This window comes from Pongo pygmaeus, chromosome 18 (assembly GCF_028885625.2).
Source record: "Pongo pygmaeus isolate AG05252 chromosome 18, NHGRI_mPonPyg2-v2.0_pri, whole genome shotgun sequence".
NCBI classification, from domain to species: Eukaryota; Metazoa; Chordata; class Mammalia; order Primates; family Hominidae; genus Pongo; species Pongo pygmaeus.
The window spans coordinates 9233952-9259817 of NC_072391.2; the positions used below are offsets into that span (position 1 = coordinate 9233952).

General features: G+C 41.9%; 1 protein-coding gene across 50 annotated transcripts in view; it reads left to right on the forward strand.

The window, feature by feature from the left end:
• Positions 1-25866, forward strand: part of RBFOX1 (RNA binding fox-1 homolog 1) — a 2494239-nt gene that overhangs the window by 2279512 nt on the left and 188861 nt on the right. For 45 of the 50 annotated variants that reach the window (XM_063655277.1, XM_063655281.1, XM_063655270.1 and 42 more), the window contains one exon: positions 19801-20043. In XM_063655277.1, coding sequence (XP_063511347.1) covers positions 19801-20043 — 243 coding nt within the window. Of the gene's footprint in view, positions 1-11742; positions 11998-19800; positions 20044-25866 lie in introns of those variants that run through there. The other 5 variants (XM_063655315.1, XM_063655298.1, XM_063655314.1 and 2 more) reach the window with 3 other exon arrangements.

Below are 25866 nucleotides of genomic sequence, written 5' to 3' on the forward strand. Positions count from 1 at the left end.
AATTGTGCAGAAAGGTAAAATGAAGAATAACAAAGGTGGAGTGTGGGGTGGGATGGAGATCAAGCTTCCCTGTTCTGGATATATCTCCATAAGCCCATTTCGAAAAATGTTCACGTTTGGTACCAAGGTGGTAGTTTGGTATTGTAAAGGAGTGGTGGCTTCAAATTTAAATAGTCTTAAGTTCAATCTCAGCTCTGTTAATGAACTAGCTGATGGTGTACATGGGTCTAACTCAGCCTCTATGACACCTGAACCAATGAGTATAACTAGCATTGTCCAACAGAAATATAACCATGGTCACAAATATGAATCACATATGTAGTGTTTTTTTTTAAACTTTCTAGTAGCCATATTAAAGCAAAACAAAATGCGTGATTTTAATTTCAATATTTTATTCAAGCAAATATATCCCAATATATAACCAAGCATAATTTTATTTACCCAGTATATCCAAAGTGTTACCATTCAACATGTAATCAAACTGACACTACTAAAGAGATACGTTGCATTCTTTCTCTTGTATGACGTCTCTGAAATTTGACGTGCAGTTGCCATTTACAGTACACCTCATTTCAGACCAGCCACATTTCAACACCCAATGACCACACATGGCTAGTGGCTACCGTGTTAGGACAGCAAGGTGAAACCACAATGCTTGAGCAGATCCAGCAAGCTCTTAAAGCTCTCTGACTAGGATTACAATATCTGCTTCACAGAGAGCAAATGAGATCGCATGAAAATTGTCATGTGCCCCAACTTTCTCCTCTGAAGAGTTAATGTATAAGCAACAGATTAAGAGGATAAGGTGTCACAACATACTTAGCTGTTTACCTAATTGTTGCATTTCTATCACTGGACCTCAAACTCCATGAAGTAGACAATAACATCACTCAATACTAGATTTTCCATGACTAGCACATAATAGATGTATTAATTTCCCAGGGCTACTAAAACAAAGAACCACAAACTGGGTGACTTGAAATAGAAATTTACTGGCTCACACTTCTGGAGGCCTGAAGTCTGAGATAAAGGTGTGGATAGGGCAGGTTCCTTCTGAGTGCTGGGAGGAGAATCTGCCCCCTGCTGCTCTCCTATCTTCTAGAAGTTTACTGACAATCTTTGGCATCCCTCGAGTTGTAGAAGCATCACCCATTCATCTTTAGATGGTGTGCATATCTGTGTCCACATTTTCCCATTTTATAAGACAAAGTCATATGGATTTAGAAGCCCACGCTGCTCCCTACTCAAGCATGACCTCATCTTAACTAATTACATCTTCAGTGACCCCATTCCCAGATTAGGTTACATTCTGAGATACTGGGAGCTAGGACTTTGGTATTAGAATTTGAAAAGAAGACAATTCAACCAATAACAGTATGTGTTCAATAAATTCAAGTCAGATACATGAAAAAAATAAAAATTGAGTATAAAGATAATTTTTGGCTACATTGACTGGATTCCAAGAATATTCCATTCTGTCTAAAGAAGATAGACATGTTAATAATCAAATGAGAAAAAACAGTAGGTGAAGAGGATGAATGCAGCCAATGGGCAGTTAGACTATGCAAAAACAAAAGCACCAGAATCACAACTCAACATATATTAAGGCTTTCTTTTGGTGGTGTTTTGAATTAGACATATTTAATGTCGATCAGCCTCAGTTTCCTTAGCATTATCTACTTCGCAGTTGTTGAGACAATTAACTACAATACCCTAAGTTGCACACAATTATTGGGCCAGACTTCTACACTGTGAGTATCTGTAAAAAAAAAAAAAAAAAAAAAAATTGTTCACTGCTGTGCTTCTTCCCTCTGATTTACCAATAATGAAAACATCTTCCATATTTCCAAAAACCCCTGATTTTCCTTGAGTACACCTTGACATCATGCAAAACCTCTTCTTCCTCAAGTCAGCCAGGCCCTGCTGTACTCTAAGCTGCAACCCACTGGGCTCAGCATTCAATCAGGCAGATGTCCTTAAAAGATCACACATCCTTAGCTATAGAAGAATAATATTTATGCACTGCTTAATCATGTGAATAAGCACAGGTTCTCCAGTCTCAAGTGGAGACATTGGTTGATGTATAGGCTTAGAGATCCTCATATTGGGACAAGGCCAGTTACTGATCTTGGCTCTTCACTTGCCAAGATGGAACTGTTTGGTTTCAATTCTATGAACATACTTACATAATAGTAGGAACTTCAATACTGTGCGCTTCTGCTTAGTTGGGTTGTACTGAATTTGTAAGTCCAGTGAAGTTGTATTTCCCCTTTGTTCTGATGAGACGTCTCGCCACTTTGTGTTTCAACTCTTATAATGTCCATAATCAGTTTTCTTATTCCCCCATAAAATTTTATGAGATAGAAATGGAGGAAACCTAGAAATGCATCATGCAACTAAGCCTATTGTTGTAGCTAGACTTGTCAGGTCATATGGATGACAATCTTAGGGAACAGTTTGATGCATTGGAAATACATCTAGGGTTCATATCACTAGATATGATTTGGGCATTTCACTGAGTTACCTGGCTCTCAGCTTCTTCCACTAAATAGATGTGAATGATACGCATTCTGACTTTCTTTCTATATTGTATGTAAGGCTTAAAACGATTATGTTTAAATGCTCCCAATAACCTTTACAACCTATCCCATGATATGGTTTGGCTGTGTCCCCACCCAAATCTCATCTTGAAATGTAGTTCCCATAATCCCCATGTCTCGTGAGAGGGACCCGGTGGGAGGTAATTGAATGATGGGGGCAGTTACCTCCATGCTGTTCTTGTAATAGTGAGTGAGTTCTCACAAGATCTGATGGGTTTATATGAGGCTTTCCCCCTGCTTTGCTCGGCCCTCCTCCTTCCTGCTGCCATGTGAAGAAGGACATGTTTGCTTCCCCTTCTGCCATGATTGTAAGTTTCCTGAGGCCTCTCCAGCCATGCTGAACTGTGAGTCAACCTCTTTCCTTTATAAATTACCCAGCCTCAGATATGTCTGTACCTGCAGTGTGAGAAGAGACTAATACAAGCCAGCTGAGATCCTGTGATGATGGTGATGGAGAAGAGAATGATCATTTGTCCTATTTACTTAAAGTGACTACTTGTTTCCTCTGCTTATTTCTTCTATTTCAAGCGTTAGAGTTACTTCCAGTGAGAAGGTAATGTCAAAATGTAGCTTAAATTATCAGCTCTCTCTCTGTTCTTACCCTTCCTCTTTCTTTCCTTTCATAAGACAAAAGAATGCATAAGACAGCTTTATCTTGTCATGTATCATTGTTGCATTTACTCTTTGATTTAATCAAATCATATTTGATCATTCACTCTGTGCTTGCCATTCCGATAGTGCTGGGGATATGGTGTCCTATAAGACAGACCTAGGTCTCTGCTTTTGAGAGCCTTACAATCCAGTAGCCTCCAGGTTTTCAGCCCAGCTCTATATTTTATAGGTCCTATGACTCTGAAAATGTCCTCATTGCTTTCTTCTACTTTGTTTTCTTTGGTTCTGCCACTCTGAGTGTGAGATATTCTGTCCTAACATTTAGCATTACAATTGGCCTTTCTACATATTGTTTTGTCAGTCTATATCCTACCACCTGGCTGCTTCCTGCTCTTCAAGAACCTCAGGTTAGACATCAGTTCTTCTGGAAAACCTTACCTGATAAATCCTTTCGTTTCTTACATTTATCTTCTCTGGGCACGTACCCTATTGCACTGTAAATCTCTAGGCTATTGCCTGACTCCTGCCAGCCTGTAGCTATAGAGGTATCTGGGCTATGTCTATCTTATTCGCTACTGTAGCCCCCAAACATAGCACAGTCCCTGACATCCAACAGATACTCAATACGTAACTCCTGAAACAATTGCGTGAGTATCATGTTCTTGCCTATTTGGACAGTTCATTGCCCTTGCTTTCTGGCAATCTCTCCTAATTTCATTTCTTCCAAGTCCAACTATCATTCATTTTATGACAGCCTTTTCTTTCAGTTGGCAAACTATGAGAGGCTAAAACTTATGCAACACACAATGAAAGACAAGGTCATATTTTATCATCTTTGCCTGTTGCAGTAACCAGATTAGACATCTTTCTACAAGTGAGGTGAATGCAAGCCAACCGATATTTATCATGTCAAACACCTGATTACAATGTGCAAAAGAAAAAGAGGGAACCATTAAAGATACATGGACAAGCACCTGCCCTTAAGGAGCTTACAACATTATGGGAGGTCTCTGGTTTTCATGTAAGAAAATCGAATAATTAAAAATACAGGCAGATGCTTGGCTTTGTGCATTCTTTATAAACAATGTGGGGTGGCAGGTAGTTGCTAAGTTTTCACCATATCATGCCTTCACAAAGCCATTAGATTGTTTAGACTATGTTTAGGTACCCAGCTTTGAAAAGGGGCTGAAGAAGAAATAGAAGATATGTTGATTAGTGGTAGTGAGGCATAAACTTTTATAATGGGTAGAAAACTTTATAATGTGTTATAAGAAGAAATGATTCTGAAATGTCTGGGAGTACTGGCTCATGCCTGTAATCCCAGAACTTTGAAAGGCCAAGATGGGCAGATCATCTGAGGTCAGGGTTTGAGACCAGCCTGGCCAACATGGTGAAACTCCCTGTCTACCAAAAATGCAAAAATTAGCCAAGTGTGGTGGCAGGTGCCCTGTAATCCTAGCTACTCGGGAGGCTGAGGCAGGAGAATCGCTTGAATCTGGGACACTGAGGTTGCAGTGAGCTGAGGTCGCACCACTGCACTTCAGCCTGGGTGACAGAGCGAGACTCTGTCTCAAAAATAAAAAAATAAGTTATTCTAAATTTATCAATGTCCAAGATGATGGTATCCACTCCTTGCGCTACTTTGTATCTAGAATGTTTACTTTTCTCTTCACTAGAACATTCTGTTATCTGTAACCTAATCCCACTGGGGAGGGTACGTGATTTTCCTTTCGTCAGTGTGACTTAATGCTCCCAATTTTCCAAATCTAGCAAGAGACCCTTGGTGACATTCTTAGTGGGATGCCGTAGTCAGCAACATTCACGGCAGAGTTGCTGTCTCTCTAAGCGATTTGGTTCTCTTTGTATGTATAAGGACTTCCTCTCTTACAAAGAAAGTTGTGTCACATTAAATCTATCAATTTCCTCCTTTAGAAGCAGGCAGAGAATACTCTGGACAGCTATGATAGAATAAGTCACACAGCAATATTATCTCAAATTATATCTGTAGGGTAACTGCAAGTCCGGTATTTAAGGGGACAGAATCCATCCTTTTCCCCTTGTGGATTTGGTTAAATGTAGTAGTATTAGCAATGGCACAAGTCATCTAAATTTATCTTGAATGTGAATTTGACACTGATGTTCCTCTGGTGGTAGTAGTAAGAACTTTTTCCCCTTTAGGAAAAGGGGGCTGGTGAAAGGAGATGGATTATGAAAGTCTGTTCAGGATTGAGGCTTCCCGCATACCCAGGAGGTGGAGAATCCCTATTGAATTAAAATTCAGAATGCATCTGTGTGTTCTTTCCCTTACAAAAATTCACTTTTGCCAATGTTTATTTGCATGGTTTGATTTTCTACTTGTCCATCTGCCCTTCTGTCTGTACAAATATATCTGTGACAGTGATGGGCAGCCCCAGCTGTCACTCAGGAATGGATGGCGGTGGTGATGGTCAGTTGGTATTGATAGCCAAGTACTTAGAGCAGCCGAGCTTTCTGGTCTTGACAGTGTATTATAGTTATGCAAGAGGTTATCACAGGGGAAAATGGATGAACGGTACCCAAGACCACCTTCTACATTTTTTGAAACTTTGTGTATAATTATATCTCTATGATTATTTGAAAATAAAAAGTTAACAGTAATGGCAGTCATAGGCTAGGCTCTGGGTTCAGAATTGGGTTGGTACAAATTTCTTCATGGAACCATCATGACCTGAGATAATTTTCTTAGCCTCTCAGAGCCTATTATTTATCAAATGAAGATAAAGTTTGTGCCCGTATCATCGGGCTGTGGGTTGCATTGATGGAAGTTCTATTTATAGAACATTTAGGGCAGTGGCAAGCAAGTGGCTTAAGCCCTTCTAATTGTATTATTGTTATTATCAAGAATGTTATAAGTAACACTATCATCATTAACGTGATTAACCTACCTGGGTTCTGGATCTTAGCGTGGCAGGAACACAGTCTTGTGCCTTTTTGGCAACTTCTAATTTTGCCTAGGATACTAAAAGGCTTTGTCAGAATGTCTCAAAAATATTTTATGGTGAATTGTTCCACCATAACTCTCACAAATATCACCGCTTAGCCCACAAAAAGGTCAATTATAGATGAAAGAAAGGAACTCATTGTTGCTGAAAGACTCAGGTATGAGGTCTAGATTTGCACTTATTCACTTCAAGACTTTATGTTTCCTTATCTGTGAAGTGGGTGTGCTAAAAATGACTTTGTTACTCTAGCTCCTGTGGAGATAAAGTGAGATTTTATATATATTATATATATTTTATATATATATATATTATATATATAGTGACTAACATTAACATTGTCTGATACTTAGAAGGTGCTTGAAGAACACCAGCTGCTCTGGCTGTTAGTTTGTATTAATAACAGGCAATAATAAGGCATTTGCAGCAATTTCACAAACAGTCAGGTGAAGCCTTACGCAGCATGCCTTTCCAGCAAGAAATGCTTCACTGCAATGTTAGGATATTCCAATGGGGAAACTTTTTTCAGTAATGCAGGGCAATGGTGAATGGTTTTGACCCTGCTCTCAGTGCCCCGAGGTGCTGAGTGAGTCAGAACATGTCTCAGTACCAGTAAAAATGAAGGGACTAGCTTGGGATTCATTTTTTATTCAACAAAACATTTTGAATGCTTTTGTATATGTGTGTGTGTGCTCGTATGTGTGTGCACCTCAGACACTGTTTGAGATGCTTGAGGCAACAGTGATAGACAAAAAAAAAAAAAAAAGGAAAGCAGACGAGGTTCCTGTACTCATAGAGTTCACAGTCCGGTTGGAGATGGACACCAAAATGTGTATATAATGTCATACTTTGACAGGGGTTTTAAATGGCAAGACAGGGTCCTCTGAGACGCTGGAAAAGTGAGAAACTCCATCTTCTTAAGTGCCTGATGCTGTTGGTTGGGAACTTCACTTGTTCTGGATGTTGCTAATTTTTTAAGGGTTAAGCACATATTTCCTTTTGGAATTATCACCCCAGAAGTGGCCATGTCCAGGTCTCTGACTTCTACAGAGTACCATAAATATTTTATTGTCAGTGACTTTTAGAGAGTTGAGAAAAACAACCTCTCCGTTGCCTTCTGTAACTCCAAATGGAAAATCAGGATGGAACATTTTGCAAACATGACACCTCCTCACTGCAAGTCGACCGCCCACTCGGTTGGCTTGTGTTTCTGGGGCTGGTGTTTGTCAGCCATGGCAAGATGGCTTCCGTCCTCTCTCTGTGCTTCCCTACTGAGCCGAGGAACTGAAATGAGACAAGTAGTTTTGCTGGAATCTGTAACATGGATTCTGTCATCTTTGTTGTTTGTTGGATTTTATGAATTATGGCTTCAGCACAACTTTAGAGTTCTTTGTTCAAGAGATAATTTTCTGGCCAGGTGCGGTGGCTCACGCCTGTAATCCCAACACTTTGGGAGGCCGAGGTGGGTGGATCACGAGGTCAGGAGATCGAGACCATCCTGTCTAACATGGTGAAACCCTGTCTCTACTAAAAATACAAAAAAATAGCCGGGTGTGGTGACGGGTGCCTGTAGTCCCAGCTACTCGGGAGGCTGAGGCAGGAGAATTGCTTGAACTCAGGAGGCGGAGCTTGCAGTGAGTGGAGATTGCACCACTGCACTCCAGCCTGGGTGACAGAGCCAGACTCTATCTCAAAAAAAAAAAAAAAATTCTGTAAGCTGGCATAGTTACCAGAACAAAAGTTTATATGTTTATCTAAATGAGGTCAGATCTGAATTCATCTCCAAGTATTTAAGAATATACAATGTAGGATTCTGACAGATTTGGGTACCTAGCACTAACAAGTTGTGTGAGCATGAGCAAGTAACCCCACCTAGCTTGAAAAAGAAGATAAAAATACATGGCACATTGGATTCTTGTTAAATGAGGTAATGTAGGCAAAGCTACTTTGTTGAATTTTGTATGCTTCGTGCTTAGAACAATAATCAGTTCATAATTGGTGTGCAAGAAAAGATTTCTTTTCCTCATTACCAGACATCATCATCACCATCACCATTATTACCATCACCATCATCATCATCATCGCCACCACCACCATCTTCATCTTTATCTTATTATGGATTCAGTAACAAGAATTCTTCAATAAGATTCATAATAAGATTATGTTAAAATTCTGGTTCTTTCCCTTACTAATGTACTAGATCCATGGAAAAAGTCTTTTCCATTTGTTCAGCACCTCAGTTTTCTTATCTGCCAAAGGCGCCATAATGAGGTATGTGATCTGCCAAAGGTACCATAATGAGTTTAGTATTCACTAAAGTAGGTTAGAGTCCAACACACATCACTTCTTCCTGGGTTCTCCAGAGGAAGAACTTCACTGGACTGGAAGGAGGACCAGTTTTATCCCCACAATGGGACATATGTGCATACAGGACTTTCTAGATTATACAATACATTCCAGTAGATTTTTCCCTCTAAAGCATCGTAAGAGTCTCACTGTGAAGAATAATATATATTACTATTTATATTTTATGAATAAGGAAACTGGGTCACATGAAGGTTGAATGACTTGCCAATAGTTTCACCATTATGCTCTTGATGCCTCAATATTTGACTTTGATTTCATAGCCACAGCGTTAAAAGGTTAGATAGTAACACTAGAAATTACCTGGCCTATCATAGTGTTTTTCCATTTATTTATTTTTACCACAATTCATAAAAGATTTTACACTCTGAACCCATTCCTCCACATAAAAGTTTTCATGAAACAATACAAACTCTTAACTATTTTATTCTTCTCTCATGTATGTAGATTATTTCATTTAAAGAATGTTGGTATGATGATCCCCTACATGGGTCTTACAGCCTAAGAGATCAGACTGACAGAATAAAAAACACAGAACATTTTTCTCCAAGATTGTGTATCAGAACTATCTGGGGCAACTTTTCACAGTGCCCGTCCCTGGATCCCACCCTCAGAGATTCTGAGGCAGTAGGTCTGGTGTGAAGCCTTGGAACGTGATTTTTTTTTCTTTCTTTCTTTCTTTCTTTTTTTTTTTTTTTCTGAGACGGAGTCTCGCTGTGTCACCCAGGCTGGAGTGCAGTGGCGCGATCTTGGCTCACTGCAAGCTCCGCCTCCCAGGTTCATGCCATTCTTCTGCCTCAGCCTCCCTAGTAGCTGGGACTACAGGCGCCCGCCACCACGCCTGGCTAATTTTTTGTATTTTTAGTAGAGACGGGGTTTCACCGTGTTAGCCAGGACGGTCTCAATCTCCTGACCTCATGATCCGCCCGCCTCGGCCTTTCAAAGTGCTGGGATTACAGGCATGAGCCACCGCGCCCGGCCGGAATCTGTTATTTTTAAAAGAATGCATACGGAGCTCATGCTCCACTGACTAAGGACCCATCTTCTGTTGCATCTGATTGTTTCCACCTGAAACTCTTTAACTCTTTCTCTATTTAAGTTTTTTTTCTTTTCTTTTTGAGATGGAGTCTTACCCTGTCACCCAGGCTGGAGTGTAGTGATGCAATCTTGGATCACTGCAATCTCCGCCTCCCGGGTTCAAGCGATTCTGGTGCCTCAGCCTCCAAAGTAGCTGGGATTACAGGCACCTGCCACAATGCCTGGATAATTTTGTATTTTTAGTAGAGATGGGGTTTTAGCAGGTTGGTCTCAAAGTCCTGACCTCAAGTGATCCGCCCACCTCAGCCTTCCTAAGTGCTGGGATTACAGGCATGAGCCACCGCGCCCGGCCAGTTGTTTTGTTGTTGTTTGCTTTTGAGTATTTTCTCCATTATTCCCTAGGACATTAATGCTTTCACCAGGGCATTGTCCGTCTTGGTCTTGTCTCTCTTTCCCAGGTTGAAGGACAGAAGTTGGCTTCTCAGTTGAGGACAAGAGCTTATGGTTTGTGCGAATGGCTGCTGTCCTCACATACTGAGCTGGAGTCTTGTGAGACAGGGCCTCTTGTCCTCTGTGGTTATGTGGTTAGAGAGGGGAGCTGACACATCCTTTTAAAGAACCTGAAAGGGCTGCTTGTTTTAACTCTCACTGTGTGATGCATTGCAGAGATCCCCAAAGTATGAGTGGAAATGGAAACGTAAGGACGGGCACAAATACTATGTATCCAGATTTTCTTTCCAACCTTGAAGATCTGGGAAGTAAAAAGAAAAACCTCGCCCAGGGGCCACCTGAACTAGAACCTGCAAAACAGACAAGCAGAAAGGTTGAATTCTTCCAGGCGGTCCCTTCCACCCTCACCTCCTCCTCTGTTATACAATTTAATTACAACTTTAATCACTTCAGAAACCCCATCCATTCCCTCCAGTAGGGGAAGATCTCTCTTTCCATAGCAAGAAGTCTTGATGATAAGCAGCTATCTGTAGGAAGGGTGGATAAGACTCTCAAAACCTCTCCCTTAACAAGCAAGAAAGACATGAGCAAATAATAACTGAAATTGTTTTGACATTTCACTCTGGTTGTTGTAGTTTTCATAATAAAGGAAGAACAAAGTACTTGCAGCTTTAAATAAAGAGGCTGCATTTGGCATTGATGTGGGGTTTCACTGGGGAATTTTTTGTATGAGTTCTTGTTTTTGCTCACTGGGAGACAGAAGAAAACGATAAGCCATGAAAAGACAAAAGTCCAAGAAAAGGAGAAAGCAAGACCCCTATACTTTTTCTTCATAGCATTTATCACCACTGGAATATTGTGGTCATCTTAGTATTTATTTTTTGTTTCTTGAAGTCTGCTGCTGCACTTGACTGTAAGGTCTATAGGGACAAAGATGGTTTTAGATTTTGGTTACCGTTACATTAAATGTGAATGAATGAATTCATTTACATAATGCATACTATGAGCCAAGCCCTGTGTGTGTGTGTGTGTGTGCGTGTGCGTGTGTGTGTGTGTGTCTGTGTGTCTGTGTGTAGTTTTTGGTGATGTGATTTTTAATTAAATCCTTACAATAATATGGTGAAGCTACTCATCATTGGTCCCATTAAACAGAAGCAAAAACTCGTGCCTGGATTATCACAATAACTTGTCTAAGATTACACAACCAGTCTGCAAAAGAGCTGGATTTCAAAATCTTCCAAGTCATCATCAGTTACGATATTTTTAAGATCAATTTGCAGTTAACCACATAGCTTTATTACAAATTCATGCTCTCTGATGTACTCACAGTATTTTTCAAAATTTACCTATTGTTATCTCTCTGTCTCTTTAAACTTTTTTCATCCTTCCTCTATCTCTTCCCTTTTATCCCTGAATGTTTGCCCTCCCCTCTTAAGAAAAAATAAAATAAGATAGTAGCAAGTTCCCTGCTGGATTTTATAACTTTGCATACCATATATTTAGTTTAGTAATGAAAAATTCCAGCTCCAGGCGATGCATAGAATCAGATTTCTAATGTTTTTTAAACAGCTATTAATGTGGTCGAGCACTGGGTTCTTTTTTTTTTTTTTTTTTTCTTTTTTTCCCTTCCTCCTCTATATAATCATCTGCTCAGTGGTGCGCTGTGAAACTGAGAGTAGGAGCCAGAGGAGGAGCAAGCTGTGATTGATGGGCCAGGCCTTGCTGGCAGAAAAAGTCCCATCTGGGTTGGTTTTGGGAGCAGTCAGATGTTGAGGGGGAGGTCAGCCAGGCGGCCTCAGCCCCCCACCTTCCTCAACACCCCAATCATCCACACATTGCACAGTGCGCACACCCTCGCTCGTAATTGAGGCGTGATTGGGGCAGATGCTTCGTGGTGTGGGACAAGAACAGCTGCTAAGTTTATGGAGGAGAAAGGAAGCAGGATGGTGCAGCAGGTATTTTTTTTTTCCATTTAATCTTTCACTCAAAATTGTGATTTGAATGAAGCCGAAAGCTTTTCTTGCGTTAAGTCCGTGCTGTCGGTGATACGTAGCTTGTTCCTTGAATCATGCCCGGGGAAAGGAGAGGAGTTTCGGTGAAGAGAGTGTGTGTGTGTGTGTGTGTGTATGTGTATGTGTGTGTGTGTTTTTGTGTGTGTGCGCGCTTTCTGCTTGATGTGTGGAACTGAGCTGATCTTAGAACCAGCAGGTTAATGGTGTCCTTGTGCATTTTTCTTCTTTGTTTCAATGCCCCTAGGGCATGATGCAGTTTAGCTCAGTTCAGTTCTGCACAAGAGGGTTTCTCTGAATATGCGCGATTTCTTGCCAGAGAAGTGGCGTAGACCATGCTCCTAAACTAAAGTAAAACGAACTGTCAGCAAGACTGAAAACTGCAAGCAACCGTCAAGAATGGATAGTTTTCCTCCAGTGAGTCCATGCTGGTGGGGGTTCCCATTGCAGGAGCCAGTGCTTTCCTGGGCTGTGTGGGCATCTGCGATCATCTGGCTTATTAGGTTTTGACAATTCCTGTGCATTTCTTCATTATAAGCATTGAGTTTAGGCCAGAGGAGGTTCTCCACAGCAGGAAATAAACTGGGGACAAATAAATTCCAGATGCAGAAAGGGAGGGTGTGCTCAAGAAGTCTGACTACAAAGGTGGGGAAACACAGGCGTGTGAGTGTGCACACACACCCACACACAAAAATACTTGCCTATTTCAAAGTCCACCTGGATGGCTATGAAAGCAGGTACTTTGCCTTCTCAGTGAAAGTCAGGTAGTTACATGGAAAAGAATAGACCCATTTCATGTTCGGCCACTTAAAGATTATTTTTCAGTTGAAATACGGTTTACATTCGATTTTGAGCCAAAAGGTTTTGCAAAGCCTGACTGGCTACCACTCTTGGTTCTCTTGTTAGTTTCTCAAAGCTATTTTATTAAACCACTCAGGGCAAGAAATGGGAGAAAGGCAATGTCTTGGGGAAACAACAACAACAACAACAACAACAAACTCTCTCATCTTATTTTCTCTCTGACTCTGTCTCCTGAGTCCACATCAGAGAGAAAATTCAGGGTTCAGGATATTTTAGTGACCAAAGAAATTCTGTGAGCATCAGAAGAGTGGCCCTCTGATTGTGTGCATACGAGAGTCGACACGCTATGCTAATAGTCAGATTACAGTGTTTGTCTTAAAATAGCAATGATAGCTGGGCTATTTCATGCTTCAGTAAAATATTTAAATTGAAATGACTTTTTTTTTTTTTGCTTTTAGGAATCAGACTTGGTTGGATTTTAATAATCCTTTTGCTCTTGGTAACTGGAGTGAAAGCTACACGTTGGGGTGTCTTAAGTAATGACAGGTTTCCATCATCCTGCTGTCGTTGAGTTGCTCTTGTTGACTGAGAGGTTTGGTGACTGAGGACAAGGAAGTTTCTTCTACGTTTATCCTAATAAATGTTGTTTATTTCAAGCTTCTAGTCAGTTGTGCAGCAGCAATAGTGGATCTTAAAGCATGAGATCTTGGCCTCCTTTCATCCTCCTTTTGTGTACTGAGCAACAACTCAAGAAAGTCCAGGCACTGAAATTAAATGTTAAGTTTGCAAAAGCTCCTGAAGCATTTGCTTGATGATGTGGGGAACACTTGTGAGGCAGATCCTCCTGCTCATCAACTAGGAACACCCACAAGCACCCTGACTCTGCAGATATCAGAAGCTCTCTGATCATTCCACTTATTTAGGGAAAGGTGGGGGTTTGGCATTGGAGTAGAAGAAAGAAGGCAGCTTCTGCAAATGAGGGAATGTCTAGCCAGAATGCTCCAAATAATTTTGTGTGTCACTGTCCCCTACATGAAGTTGGCTTCAGCTTCCAACCCAGGAGCCTGTTTGCGTGCCTAGGATTTGCTGTGACCTGGAGTGGAAAAGGTGCCCTTAATGTCAATGTATTTTTCCAGAAAATGCATTTCAGTCAAGCTAAGAATCCAGGAATGTCACTAGGGAGGAGACAAAGACATCTCTGGAGCCATTTGAAGGTGAAAAATAATTCCATAGGAAGTACAATGGTCTTAATTAAATACTAGCTGTAATTAGCCTAAAGTGCAAATGTTGGGAATATTAATTAGGGTCTCTCTGGAACGGCTGTCAGTGTTAATAAGTAACTGTAGGGGGTCCCACCAACATCTGTTTGAAAACTCCAGGTACAGGATGAAATCTGGAGCCCCGTGTTCCTGGATGCTGACTGCAGGCTCCTTGGCTACCATGGACTCAGTCCCTAGAGCATGGTGCTCTGTGTTTGCCAGAATTGCACAACTCATGGTAGAGGTGGGTGATATGCATTGGCACCAGTGGTGCCCCCAGGTGGCCCTTGCCTTTCCTCGGATAGCCTCAAAGCATTTCGAAGTCAGGCCTCAGGCTTGAGGTAGTGCAGAAGTTTCCCAGGCTGCTGCCCCACTCCTTTCGAATGGTTACCCACCCAACCTGGCCATTGGAATTGGTGGCATCTTTGAATCCAATACCCTAGTCCCTGGCTTCCTCACAGGGAGTAACACACCAACAGCTAAACACAGGTCCATGGTGTATGTGATAGAGAGGGAATTGCTTATTTAAAAATGGGAAGTGGGCAGGCGCGGTGGCTCATGTCTGTAATCCCAGCACTTTGGGAGGACAAGATGGATGGATCACTTGAGGCCAGGAGTTTGGGACCAGCCTGGCCAACATAGTAAAACCCCATCTCTACTAAAAATACAAAAAATTAGCCGGTCATCGTGGTGGGTGCCTGTAATTCCAGCTACTCGGGAGGCTGAGGCAGGAGAATCACTTGAACCTGGGAGGCGGAGGTTGCAGTGAGCTGAGATCCTACCATTGCACTTCAGCCTGGGTAACAGGAGCAAAACTCTGTCTCAAAAAAATAAAAATAAAAATAATGCATGAATGAATGAATGAATGAATGAATGAATGAAGTGAACTCTCCACCAGGTGATTCTCTTGCTAGATGAGAAATGCCTTGGTTTAACTCTTGGCTTCCCTAACAACTACCTGTGACTATGACCTCGAATAATTATTTCCCAGCTTTGGTCTGGAGCATCTTTGATGACAAGGTAAATTGAGATTAGAGATGCATTGCATGCAAAGTAGGGATTCTGGACCTTGGCACTATTAACATTTGGGGTGGGACAGTCTTTTGTGGTTCAGGGCAGTCCTGTACACTGTTAGATGTTTAGCAGCATCCCTGGCCTCCACCCACTAGATGGCAGTAGCACAACCTCCCTCATTTGTGACAATCAAAACTGTGTCCAGTCATTGCCTAATGCCCTGTGGGAAGCAGTCACACCTCTGTAAGAACTACCGGTATGAGGCGCCCAGTACAGTGCCTGCCACCTATTAGGTTTTCTTCTGAGGACCAGTGAGGAGAAGGGGCTGCTTTTCATGGAAGTCTGAGGCCATCATGAACCTTCTGCTCATAAGCCCACTTATGCAGATTTAAAGCCTGTGTGCGTGTGAGTTTACAGGTCAAAGATCTGCTGATGGAAAATAAATTCCCAAAAAGATTCTGACTCACTGTTTTTGCACCATTTTCAATATTGCCAGTCTCCAAGTCTAGCTATCACCCCTCTTTGGTTTGGAGAGAATACAGCCCCTTTTTCTCTCTTTCTACTTCACTGCCTGCTTTATTTCCTGCTCAAACTATTTATGCAATAATGGCTTCTTAACTGGTGATCCCATATCTAATGACATTCTGCCATAGCTATTAGAAAACATTTTCCACAAAGGACCAGATGATAGATCATTCAGTCTTGGTGGGCTGGGCAGTCTCTGTCACAACTATCCAACTCTGCCTTTGTAGTACAAAAGCAGCTACAGATAGTAAACAAATGAGCGTGGTTGTGTTCCAATAAAACTTTATTTACAAAAACAAAATTTGGGCCAGGTTTGCCTCATGAGTCATTTGCTAGGTCCTCTCTTCATCCCCCTACCCTATCTCCTGCTGCCAGACTAGGCTTTACAGAGCCCAGAGCTCATTTTTCAAGCACATAGTCACTTGGCAAACATTTATAAATGTCCACTTTGCAGCTAGTATGCTGTTGGACAATGGAGATGGGACCGGGAATGTGGCACTGTGTCCTGTTTTCAGGGAGCTCACAGACAAAGAATCAGGCCGTGGCAGTGCTTGGTTCTATGTGAGCTGTGGCTACCCGCTGCAGTGGAGCAGAGGGGATGGGCAACTGACCGGGTTTCAGCATCAAGGAAAGCCTGCTGGAGGAGGGACTCTTGATGCGGACTGAAGGAAGAGTAAGGACTAGCTGGGCAAGGGGGTGGGTGAGGCTTTCCAAGCTGAGAGGCAGTGAATGTGAAGACTTGATGGGGTTGAGAGGATGGAGCTCTTCTCCCTTAACTGACCATAAGCTTCTGGAGGGCATGACCCTTCTCTGTTCAATACAGAGATAGCTCGAAATCTACAAGGAGCCTTAGCTCTTTTGCAAGAACTAGTAGGAATGGGCCACTTTTCCTGAGCTTGCTCTGCACTGATGAAAAGCCCCAGGGTTATATATGTTACTGGTGAAAGTATCTTCTGCTGGAGGTGGAGGAGGAAAGCCTTTGTCTTCATATGATCATTGTCTGTACCACTGCTTGTGTGATTATTCTCTGCTTCCCTGTAAGAGTTTACACAAGTCTACTTTTCAGTTCAGAGATGGGCCAGGTAGAAGGTTGGGGAGGCAGAAACAGACCTTTGAGCAGAAGCTGCCTCTGGCACAATGAATTTCTCATCAGATGGTTCCCAAGATCCCAACATTTCTGGGGTTTTCATCACCCATAGAGAAGTGGCATCGCTATGAAATTTCTGTACAGAAGGATATGTTCCTTGAACAGCCCAGAAAAAGAAAAGATGCTAGTTTAGTTATAAAACAGCAGAAGTTTTTTTTTTAATTAGTCAAGACCCTTTTGGTTGTAAGTAACAGAAAAAGTAGCTTAAAAAATAAGACAAAGGGTACAAAGTGTCAGTTTTGCAAGACAGATACATTCTGGAGATTTAAGTACAGCATGGAAACAAGAGTTAAAAATACTGTATTATATACTGGAAATGTGCTAAGAGGATAGATCTTAAATTAAATCTCACCACACACACACACACACACACACACACACACACACACACAAATGGAAATCATGTAGAAGTGATGGATATGCTAATTACCTGGAATGTGGTCACTTCACAATGTATACATATGTCAAAACATCAAGTTATACACCTTACATGTATAATTTTTATGTTAATGATATCTTAGTAAAGCTGTTAAAATATAGGACATTTACTGACTTGTGTAACTAAAACAAACAGGGATGGTGCTAACTGCGGGTAAAGCTGGATTCAACACTTCAAATGATGTCACTGGGACTCAGTAGAAACCTCTCTATTCCTCAGTTTCTTCTCTTCATTTTCCTCTAGGTTGGCCTCACCTGTAGGGAGGACCCCTTCAAGTGGCAGTTCTTTTTTGTTGTTGTTGTTGTTGAGATGGAATCTTGCTCTGTGGCCCGGGCTAGAGTGCAGTGGTGCACTCGCAGCTCACTGCAACTTCCACCTCCCACATTCAAGTGGTTCTCCTGCCTCAGTCTCCAGAGTTGCTTAGATTATAGACATGTGCCACCCTGCCTGGCTAATTTTCGTATTTTTAGTAGTGGCAGGGTTTCACCATGTTGCCCAGTCTGGTCTCGAACTCCTGACCTCAAGTGATCCACCCACCTTGGCCTCCCAAAGTGCTGGAATTACAGGCGTGAGGCAACATGCCCAGCCTACGTGTCAGTTCTTGGCAGCTCCAGGCTTATGATGTTTTTACAGCTGCCAATCATAGTGGAAAGAGAACTTCTTCCCCAAAACTACAGCAAAATCCCAGGGTGACTGGGACTCAGTGGTGTGACTAGGGCTTAACGCACTAATGGACTCACTAGATAGATGTGCGTGAACCCAAATCCATGGGACTATCTCAGTGGGACCATCTGATTGGCCAGGCTGGTGTCCTATGGCTCATCTCGCAGTGACTAGGAGCTGGGTTCAACTGTATCTGCACCATACAGGCTGAGAGTGGGACTGTCCCCCAAAAGGAAACTGGGGTGTTGTTGAAGAAACAGGAGTGGAGACAGACCAGCAATATCACTGCATGTCTTCTGTGGCTTCCCAAGGATGGACAGGGTTAACTGTTCATGGATAGCAACTCAGCCTCAGCATAGGCACACCCTCCATGGCCCCAGTGCTATGGGAAAATGTTAGAAAGAGAAAGAAATGCTCGTGCCCTTTTGTTTCCAGTGGCACAGACATTTGGAGAAATTTATCTGGAGGAGGGAAGAGTCTGATGGAAATGATTTACTTGTAAAATGTTTAAACTTATCCTAAGCTTAGTTCTCTTCCAAGTGTCATCTTTAACATTCTAATTAAGGTCCCTTCTAAACAAATGCACCAGCTCTGTGTGCTGCTCTGAGAACAAACTTTTTTTTTTCCTCTCTTCTTTCTGTCATCATGTTTTTGCTGTACTCAAATTGCTTTAGAGAAAGAGGATTTCGGATGTTGGTGGCGAGTACTGAAGAGATAAGGAGAAATTCTGATATTTTTGCCCTAGTATCATTATATGAGGGCTAAAGTCACATCTAATTGACCACAGACAATGGGAGAGGCAGCTATTTGGTGTGCTTAATTGCTAAGTTTTTTCCTCTCTCTGTCTTTCTGACTGTGTGATCCCATCTCCTGAGACCATAGAAAATTTAGACCTTTGGGTTACAATTTCTTATGCCGTGTGTGTGTGTGCATGTGTGTGTGTGTGTGTGTGTTGTGGTAGAACTGTGGAGGAGGAGGTAGAGAGAGAGAGAGATGTTTCCTGAAATGGAAGCATTTGAATTCAGGTTTTTGTTGTGTGTGTTTTTAAAATTCTTCTGAGTTGGCTGTAATTGTCACACTGCATGTTTTGCCTAGATCTGAAGAATGAATTGTTATATAATACTCTGTGCTCATAAAAAAATAAGGCAGGGAGGGAGAGGCATTGACTAATGAGACTAAGAGTTAAATCCAATATTTTTCAGAAATGCTTAAAATGGGGATGTCAGAGAGGACAATCTTTGTCCAAATTAGGCCCTGAATTTTTATCAGCTGCTTCATTTTGGCACCGGGGACATCACACACACATACACACACACACACAAACAACATAACACACAACCACACAGACACTGGGACCATTAAAAGGATACTCCCTTTTCCCATTATGTGAGCCAAGTCACATAAAACTTTGATTAAATTCAAATGCTTACATAAATTGTCTCTCCTCTCAAGAACACACACGTTCAATTTAATCTCTCTTGGCACTTTCAGTATCAAATCAAGGTTCTGCTGTCACTGCGGACAACTAAATGCTCACAGCTTCCAAAATGGGAATGAAATAAAAAGGATCTGCCAGAAAAAAAAAAAAAAAAAAAAAATCAATCTAGTAAGCCACAGACCCTCATGTCTTTGAATATTAGGCTGGGTGGCTTGGAAAAAGCGACTTTATCTTTCCAAGCCTGGGTTTCTGCGTCTGTAAAATGGGGAGAAGTGATGGTTACTGTTTCCTTATAGGGTCTGGTGAAGATGACCTGAGATTGGTCCATCTCAGGCTGGTGGCACCGTGGTGACCCCTAGAAAGTACGCAGTGCACGATCGTCCTGGGATCTGGGAGGAAGGTTTCTGCATGGTGGCTCCTCATGATGTTCTCTCCCTCTCTCTCCACCCTTTTGATTTTTCAGGGTAATCAGGAAGCAGCCGCTGCCCCTGACACAATGGCTCAGCCTTACGCTTCGGCCCAGTTTGCTCCCCCGCAGAACGGTATCCCCGCGGAATACACGGCCCCTCATCCCCACCCCGCGCCAGAGTACACAGGCCAGACCACGGTTCCCGAGCACACGTTAAACCTGTACCCTCCCGCCCAGACGCACTCCGAGCAGAGCCCGGCGGACACGAGCGCCCAGACCGTCTCCGGCACCGCCACAGTAAGTGGATGTGTTTGCTACGGGTGGGAGGTTATGGGGAGGCGCCCCCAGCCCTGGTAATGGCAGCAGGGGTGCACCCCCATCTACCCAGGGACTCTGGCAAACAGATCAGTCCCTAAGCCCACCCTCATCACACCAGCTTCCTGAAGTTTACCTCATTTCCATGCATTCATTCTTAGCGTTCATTTAAATCAACGTATTTTTTCATTAATTTCATTTATTTGTAAAGGGGCACATTTATCAATTTTCTATTCCTATAGTTTTGCCTTTCTAGAATGCCATCCCAATGAAATCTCATTTTTTTGAAAAAAAAATTTTGATGTAAGATAATTTTTTTTAAGTCTTTATGGGGGCTGGGTATGGTGGCTCAGCCTGTAATCCCAGCACTTTGGGAGGCCGAGGTGGGAGAATCGTTTGAAGACAAGAGTTCGAGAATAGCCTGGGCAACAAAGTGAGACCTCATCTCTACAAGAAATTTAAAATTTGGCTGAGTGTAATGGTGCATGCCTGTAGTCATGCACCCAAGTCAGCTACTTGGGAGACTGAAGGGGGAGGATGGCTTGAGCCCAGGAGTTTGAGGCTGCAGTGAGCTAAGATTGCTCCACTGAACTCCAGTCTAGGTCACAGAGTGAAACTCTGTCTCTAAATAAACAAAAATTAAGTCTTTGTGGAATTATAATTTACGTACCATAAAATTAGTATATTTTTAGGTGTACAGTTCACTGATTTTTAGCATATTTACAGAGTTGCGCGATGATTGCCGGCATCTAATTTCGGAACATTTCCATCTGCCTAAATACAAATCTTGTGCCCCTTTGCAGCTACTCCTCATTCGTACCTCAAAGCTCTGACCCTGGCTTCTTTACCTTAGCCTAATGCATTTGAGATTCATCCAGGTTGCGGTGTGTGTCCCTGGTTTCTTCATTTTTATTGCTGGACCAAAGGGCAGGGGCTAGAAAGGGGCAGGGTGAGAGAATTTTGAGGAAGAAGGGAACTGTCCTGTATCTTAATGGTGGTGGTTACATGACTTTATACACCATAAAGAGTAAATTTTATTGCATACAAATGAGTAAATGGATTAGAAACAGGCATGTAAACAACAGAAACATTTTATCATCACTGTAAATGAAAACTGGTGTTTTGACCATTAATCAAATATAAATCTAAACGAAAATAATTGTAGTAAAATTAAATAATGTTCATTTATGTGTCACCTAAAGTAATCATGCATACCACAAAACCTATATGGAACATGCATTTGGGAACCTTTTTCTGCAGAATTCTTTAGAAGCTTGTGCACTCCAACCCTCTCGTCTGGAACATTTTTTAAGTGTAAGGCAATTCTGCCTCTTCCTCCTACTCCAAGACCTCAGGAAAGCCAGTATTTGTGAAGAAGTTAATGGGTTTGAAGCATGATACATTTCCAGTGATAAAAGAAACCACTGACTACCTTCGGTACTTGCCACCTCATTCATTTGGAGGCTAGTTTTGAAGATTTTTGTTTGTTTGTTTGTTTTGAGATGGAACCTCACTCTGTTGCCCAGGCTGGAGTGCAGTGGCGTGATCTCGGCTCACTGCATGCTCCGCCTCCCGGGTTCACGCCATTCTCCTGCTCAGTCTCCTGAGTAGCTGGGGCTACAGGCACCCACCACCACACCCGGCTAATTTTTTGTATTTTTAGTAGAGACGGGGTTTCACTGTGTTACCCAGGATGATCTCAATCTCCTGACCTCGCGATCCGCCCGTCTTGGCCTCCCAAAGTGCTGGGATTACAGGCGTGAGTCACCAAGCCCAGCCTAGTTTTGAAGATTTTTTTTAAAACATAGTATACATTCTGAAATTTTTAGTTGTCTTCCTCCCTTTTTAATTTATTGTGGTAAAATACATGTAACAGGAAACTTAACCATTTTAATCCTGTACACATTTCCATAGTATTCAGTATATTCACAGTGTAGTGCAAAACCACCACCATTATCTAGTTTGAGAATGTTCCTACCACCCCAAAAGGAAACCCCATACCCATTAAGCAGACACTCCCCATTCTTCCTCTCCCCAGCCCCTGGCAACCACCAATCTGCCTTAGAGATAGCTTTTTGTGTCTGGCTTCTTTCTCTTAACACGATGTTGTCTAGGTTCATTCGTGTGGAGTATCCCACTGTATGGATAGACCATGTTTATTTATTCATTAGTCCATTGATGGATATTTGGGTTGTCTCCACATTCTGGTTCTTCTGAACACTCCTGCTGCCGACTTTTTTGTATTTAGTTGCTGTGCCTTAGGCATGGGCCTGTTAAAATGAGTTTGCTGGTTCAGCAGGTGTTTGTTGCTTTTGCGTTGACTACCAGGTAGTAGTGATGGGGATGTTGTTTACTGTTTGTTGGCTATTTTGTGATAATCAATAGTAGTAATGCCTGGATAGGTTATTTTCAGATTTTGAAAAACAGATCCAATCAGACCTTATTTATTAAGCTAACTGCTGTGGAAATTTTATGTATTCATTTATTTATTCACAAATATTTATTAAGCTTCTACTAGGGCCAGGACTCACACTAGCTGGCATGGTTGAACCAAACAAAATGATCTTTACCTCTTGTAACTTAGTATGAGGGGCAGAAACTGAGCATGTGGCAAATAGCCTGTGTGATAGATGTCTTAAGGAAAATATGGGTACCGTAGGAAAATTAAAAAAGAACAGAGGTGCTACCTGCAAACGTGTAGTCTGGGAGCATTTCTTTAAGGAGATGATGCTTAAGGTGATCAAAGCATCCCAGGCAGAGGGAATACCACAGTCAAAGGTCCTAAAGTTGCAAAGATCTGAGCTCTCTCGAAGTCCTAAGAAGAGGCCAGTATGTTTTGGGCATGGTGAAGGGGATTTGAAGGTGATGTGGCAAAAGATGAAATGGGAGGAATTAGCAGGGATTTGACATCCTACAGGCCTGGTGGGTCCAATAAGGGGTTGAAATTCCACGTTATAAGCAATGGGAAACCATTAAGAAGAGTTTAAGCCAGAAGAGTTATGAAATGAGACATAAAAAGAAAGGGTTAGTGATGCCTAGCTTAAAGGAAATTTAATCTAGTTGGGGAGTTGAGATGCTCCACATCTTTGCCCTGCAAAAAGAACACTTTAGAGATCAACACAATTGAATTTAAATCGCGTGTTGGGTGTCCACAGTGCCCCAGGCACTGCAGCAAGATAATCTGATGTGCAGACAAGCTCTCTTTCCTTGGAGAGCCTTAGGAGAATATAGGATATGTTTTCTGTTAATTATGATAATGTGCCCAATTCTAGCATATAGGTTTTCACAGCTTTTATCTATCGTGATGACAGTAGGAGAAAACATTTTCAAAATCATAGGCAGAGGGTTATACCTTTCAGAGTCTTCTGGTTACGGGAAAGAGAAAACTCAGTAGGAAGTGTGTTGGCCCATACGATAAAAAGTCCAGGTGGAGGAAGGACACAGCCTGGTTTTTGGAACACGTCTATCAGCTTCTAATGGGAAACCATCCTGAGTTGGCTTCCTCGTCCTCACCTCCACTCTCTGGCTCTGTCCTGCAAGTTCAAGCTCCAGTCACCACCTGTGAAAAGCTCTTGGATTCGTCCCATATAAGCCCTCTCGTGGGAATCAATCTCCATTCCTGGCTTGTATGGTGTTATCTTCATTCAGTGGCTGAGGCTTGTACTGCATGTCCCAGCCCTGGGGTCACCGAGGAGCTTCATATCCAAATACATGGAATGAAGACCATTTCATCAGAGTTCGTGATAAGATGCCTTCAGAACAAATCATTAAAGAAACTAAGTACACAGAACCTGGTCAGAGCTAAAGGTAGCATGGTGAACCTTTTGTGCAAAGAACCTTGAGTTGGTGTTCGTCAAGAGTAGGGAGTGAAGAGAAAGACAAGGACAGAACATTGGAGAGCTCACAGGGTGGGGTTTGAAGGAAGAGGAGCTGTTGAATAAGACATCAATGGGATGTTCAGATTAGGCATTCAACCAGTTGAATGTTGGGCTATAGAGCCTGGAGGGTATAAACTGAGAAGACATTATTGAAGTGACAGTTTGGATGTCTTTAAAGACCTAGAAGACAGTAGTTTTGCTAGAGTAGTGGAGAGAGATGCAGAAGGGACAAGAGTTGAGGAATAAATGGGATATGTTGAAGTGGGTGGGCATTGCCCATTATAAATATTTGGAGTGATGAGGAGAGAGATTGCATCTGAGAAGCAAAGAGGTCAGAGAAAGCAGTTGGTAGGATAGTTGATTTAGATTCAGCTAATTTATGCCAACAAGGTCCCTACATGGGGTGAAAAAGACAGGAAGCAAGAGATAGGGAATAATGGTGCAGGAAAGAAAGTGATGAAGTGTTTTATAGGAGATAACAAGGAATAGGATCAAGAGTATTCAGATACAGTAGGTAGTCTAGGAAAAAAGAAACCACTTTTTAACAGCTTTGTTGACATACAATAAACTGTATATATTTAAAGTATACACTTTGATACATTTTTACAAATGTACCTGCATGCACAACCATTATTGCTATCGAGATAATGAATCTGTCCATTATCTCAAAGTCTTTTCTTGCTCTTTTATGATCCTCCCCTCCTCCTTCTTGCCTCATCCCCAGGAAACCAGTGGGTCTGCTTCTTTTCCTATAGCTTAATTTGCAGTTTCTAGAATTTTATATCAGTAACCTCAAACATTATGTGCTCTCTTTGTCTGGCTTCTTTTACTCAGTATCATTATTTTTAGATTCACCCATATTGTTGCATGTGGTTGTAGCTCCTTCCTTTTCATTGCTGAGTACTATTTCATTGTGTGGATATGCCACAATTTATTTCTCCATTTACCTACACATGGGCATTTAGGTTGTTTTTCATTTTGGGTAATGGAGAAATAAATCTGCTGACATTTGGAAGTACTTCAATTTTGAAACAGAAGAGAAGGAAGGGTGAATGTGTGAGGGTGCAGAGAAATTTTCAAGTCAAGAGATAATGTGAGAAGTTCCATCCACATTGCCTTCATTTTTTCCATGAATGGAGGCAGCATCATCAAAGGAAGGATTCCTGAACTTGGGCAAGCGTGTCAGAAATCTGCTTTAGATGGTTCCTAGAGTATTTGAATGGCAATGGATCCCCAAATTTGGAGAATGTGAATGTATGGTGGACTGGTTAGCTGTCTATTTTATCTTCTCCAGCAATGTTTGGATGGTACACACTCTTAGAGGTAGGATTTTAAAGGAAAGACAGCCATTAGGGGCTGAAGCAGGTGGGCTTTGGGGCTGATCCTGAAGGAAGTCTTAGGATTTATATTCTGAACTGGTATTGGGTAAGTGCAGGAATCATAAAGAAGCCATATTGTTTTTTGTTACAAACAATTACATCTGTATACTCATCTCTCTTTGGCCAAAAAGGAGATGGTACTTTTCAGTTATCCTTTCCTGATCTACACCAGCAGAACGTGGTCTATGACAAGTTTACTTCAAATTGTCTGCCTTCTCCTACGTTTATTGGGTGTACCTTGTCTTCACTCCAGGTTCTGAATTTCCTGTGGAACGAATTTAACCTCAAAGTGGATCAGAACTATGGTTCTCCCCATCCTATATCCACGAGCCTGTATTTGCACAAAAAGTTACTATTGGGAGATACCTAAGTCATCCCCCATACAATAGTGCTATACCTGGAATAGCTCTAAGTCTTCTTTGACATATGTATCCACGATGCTTAATATAATTCTAAGGACATTGTAGAGGCCATTATTTCTTTGAGAAACTAAGTACTTTTGGGCAAGAGAAACCATCCATCCATCTGGTGGCCTCCAAGAACGTCTA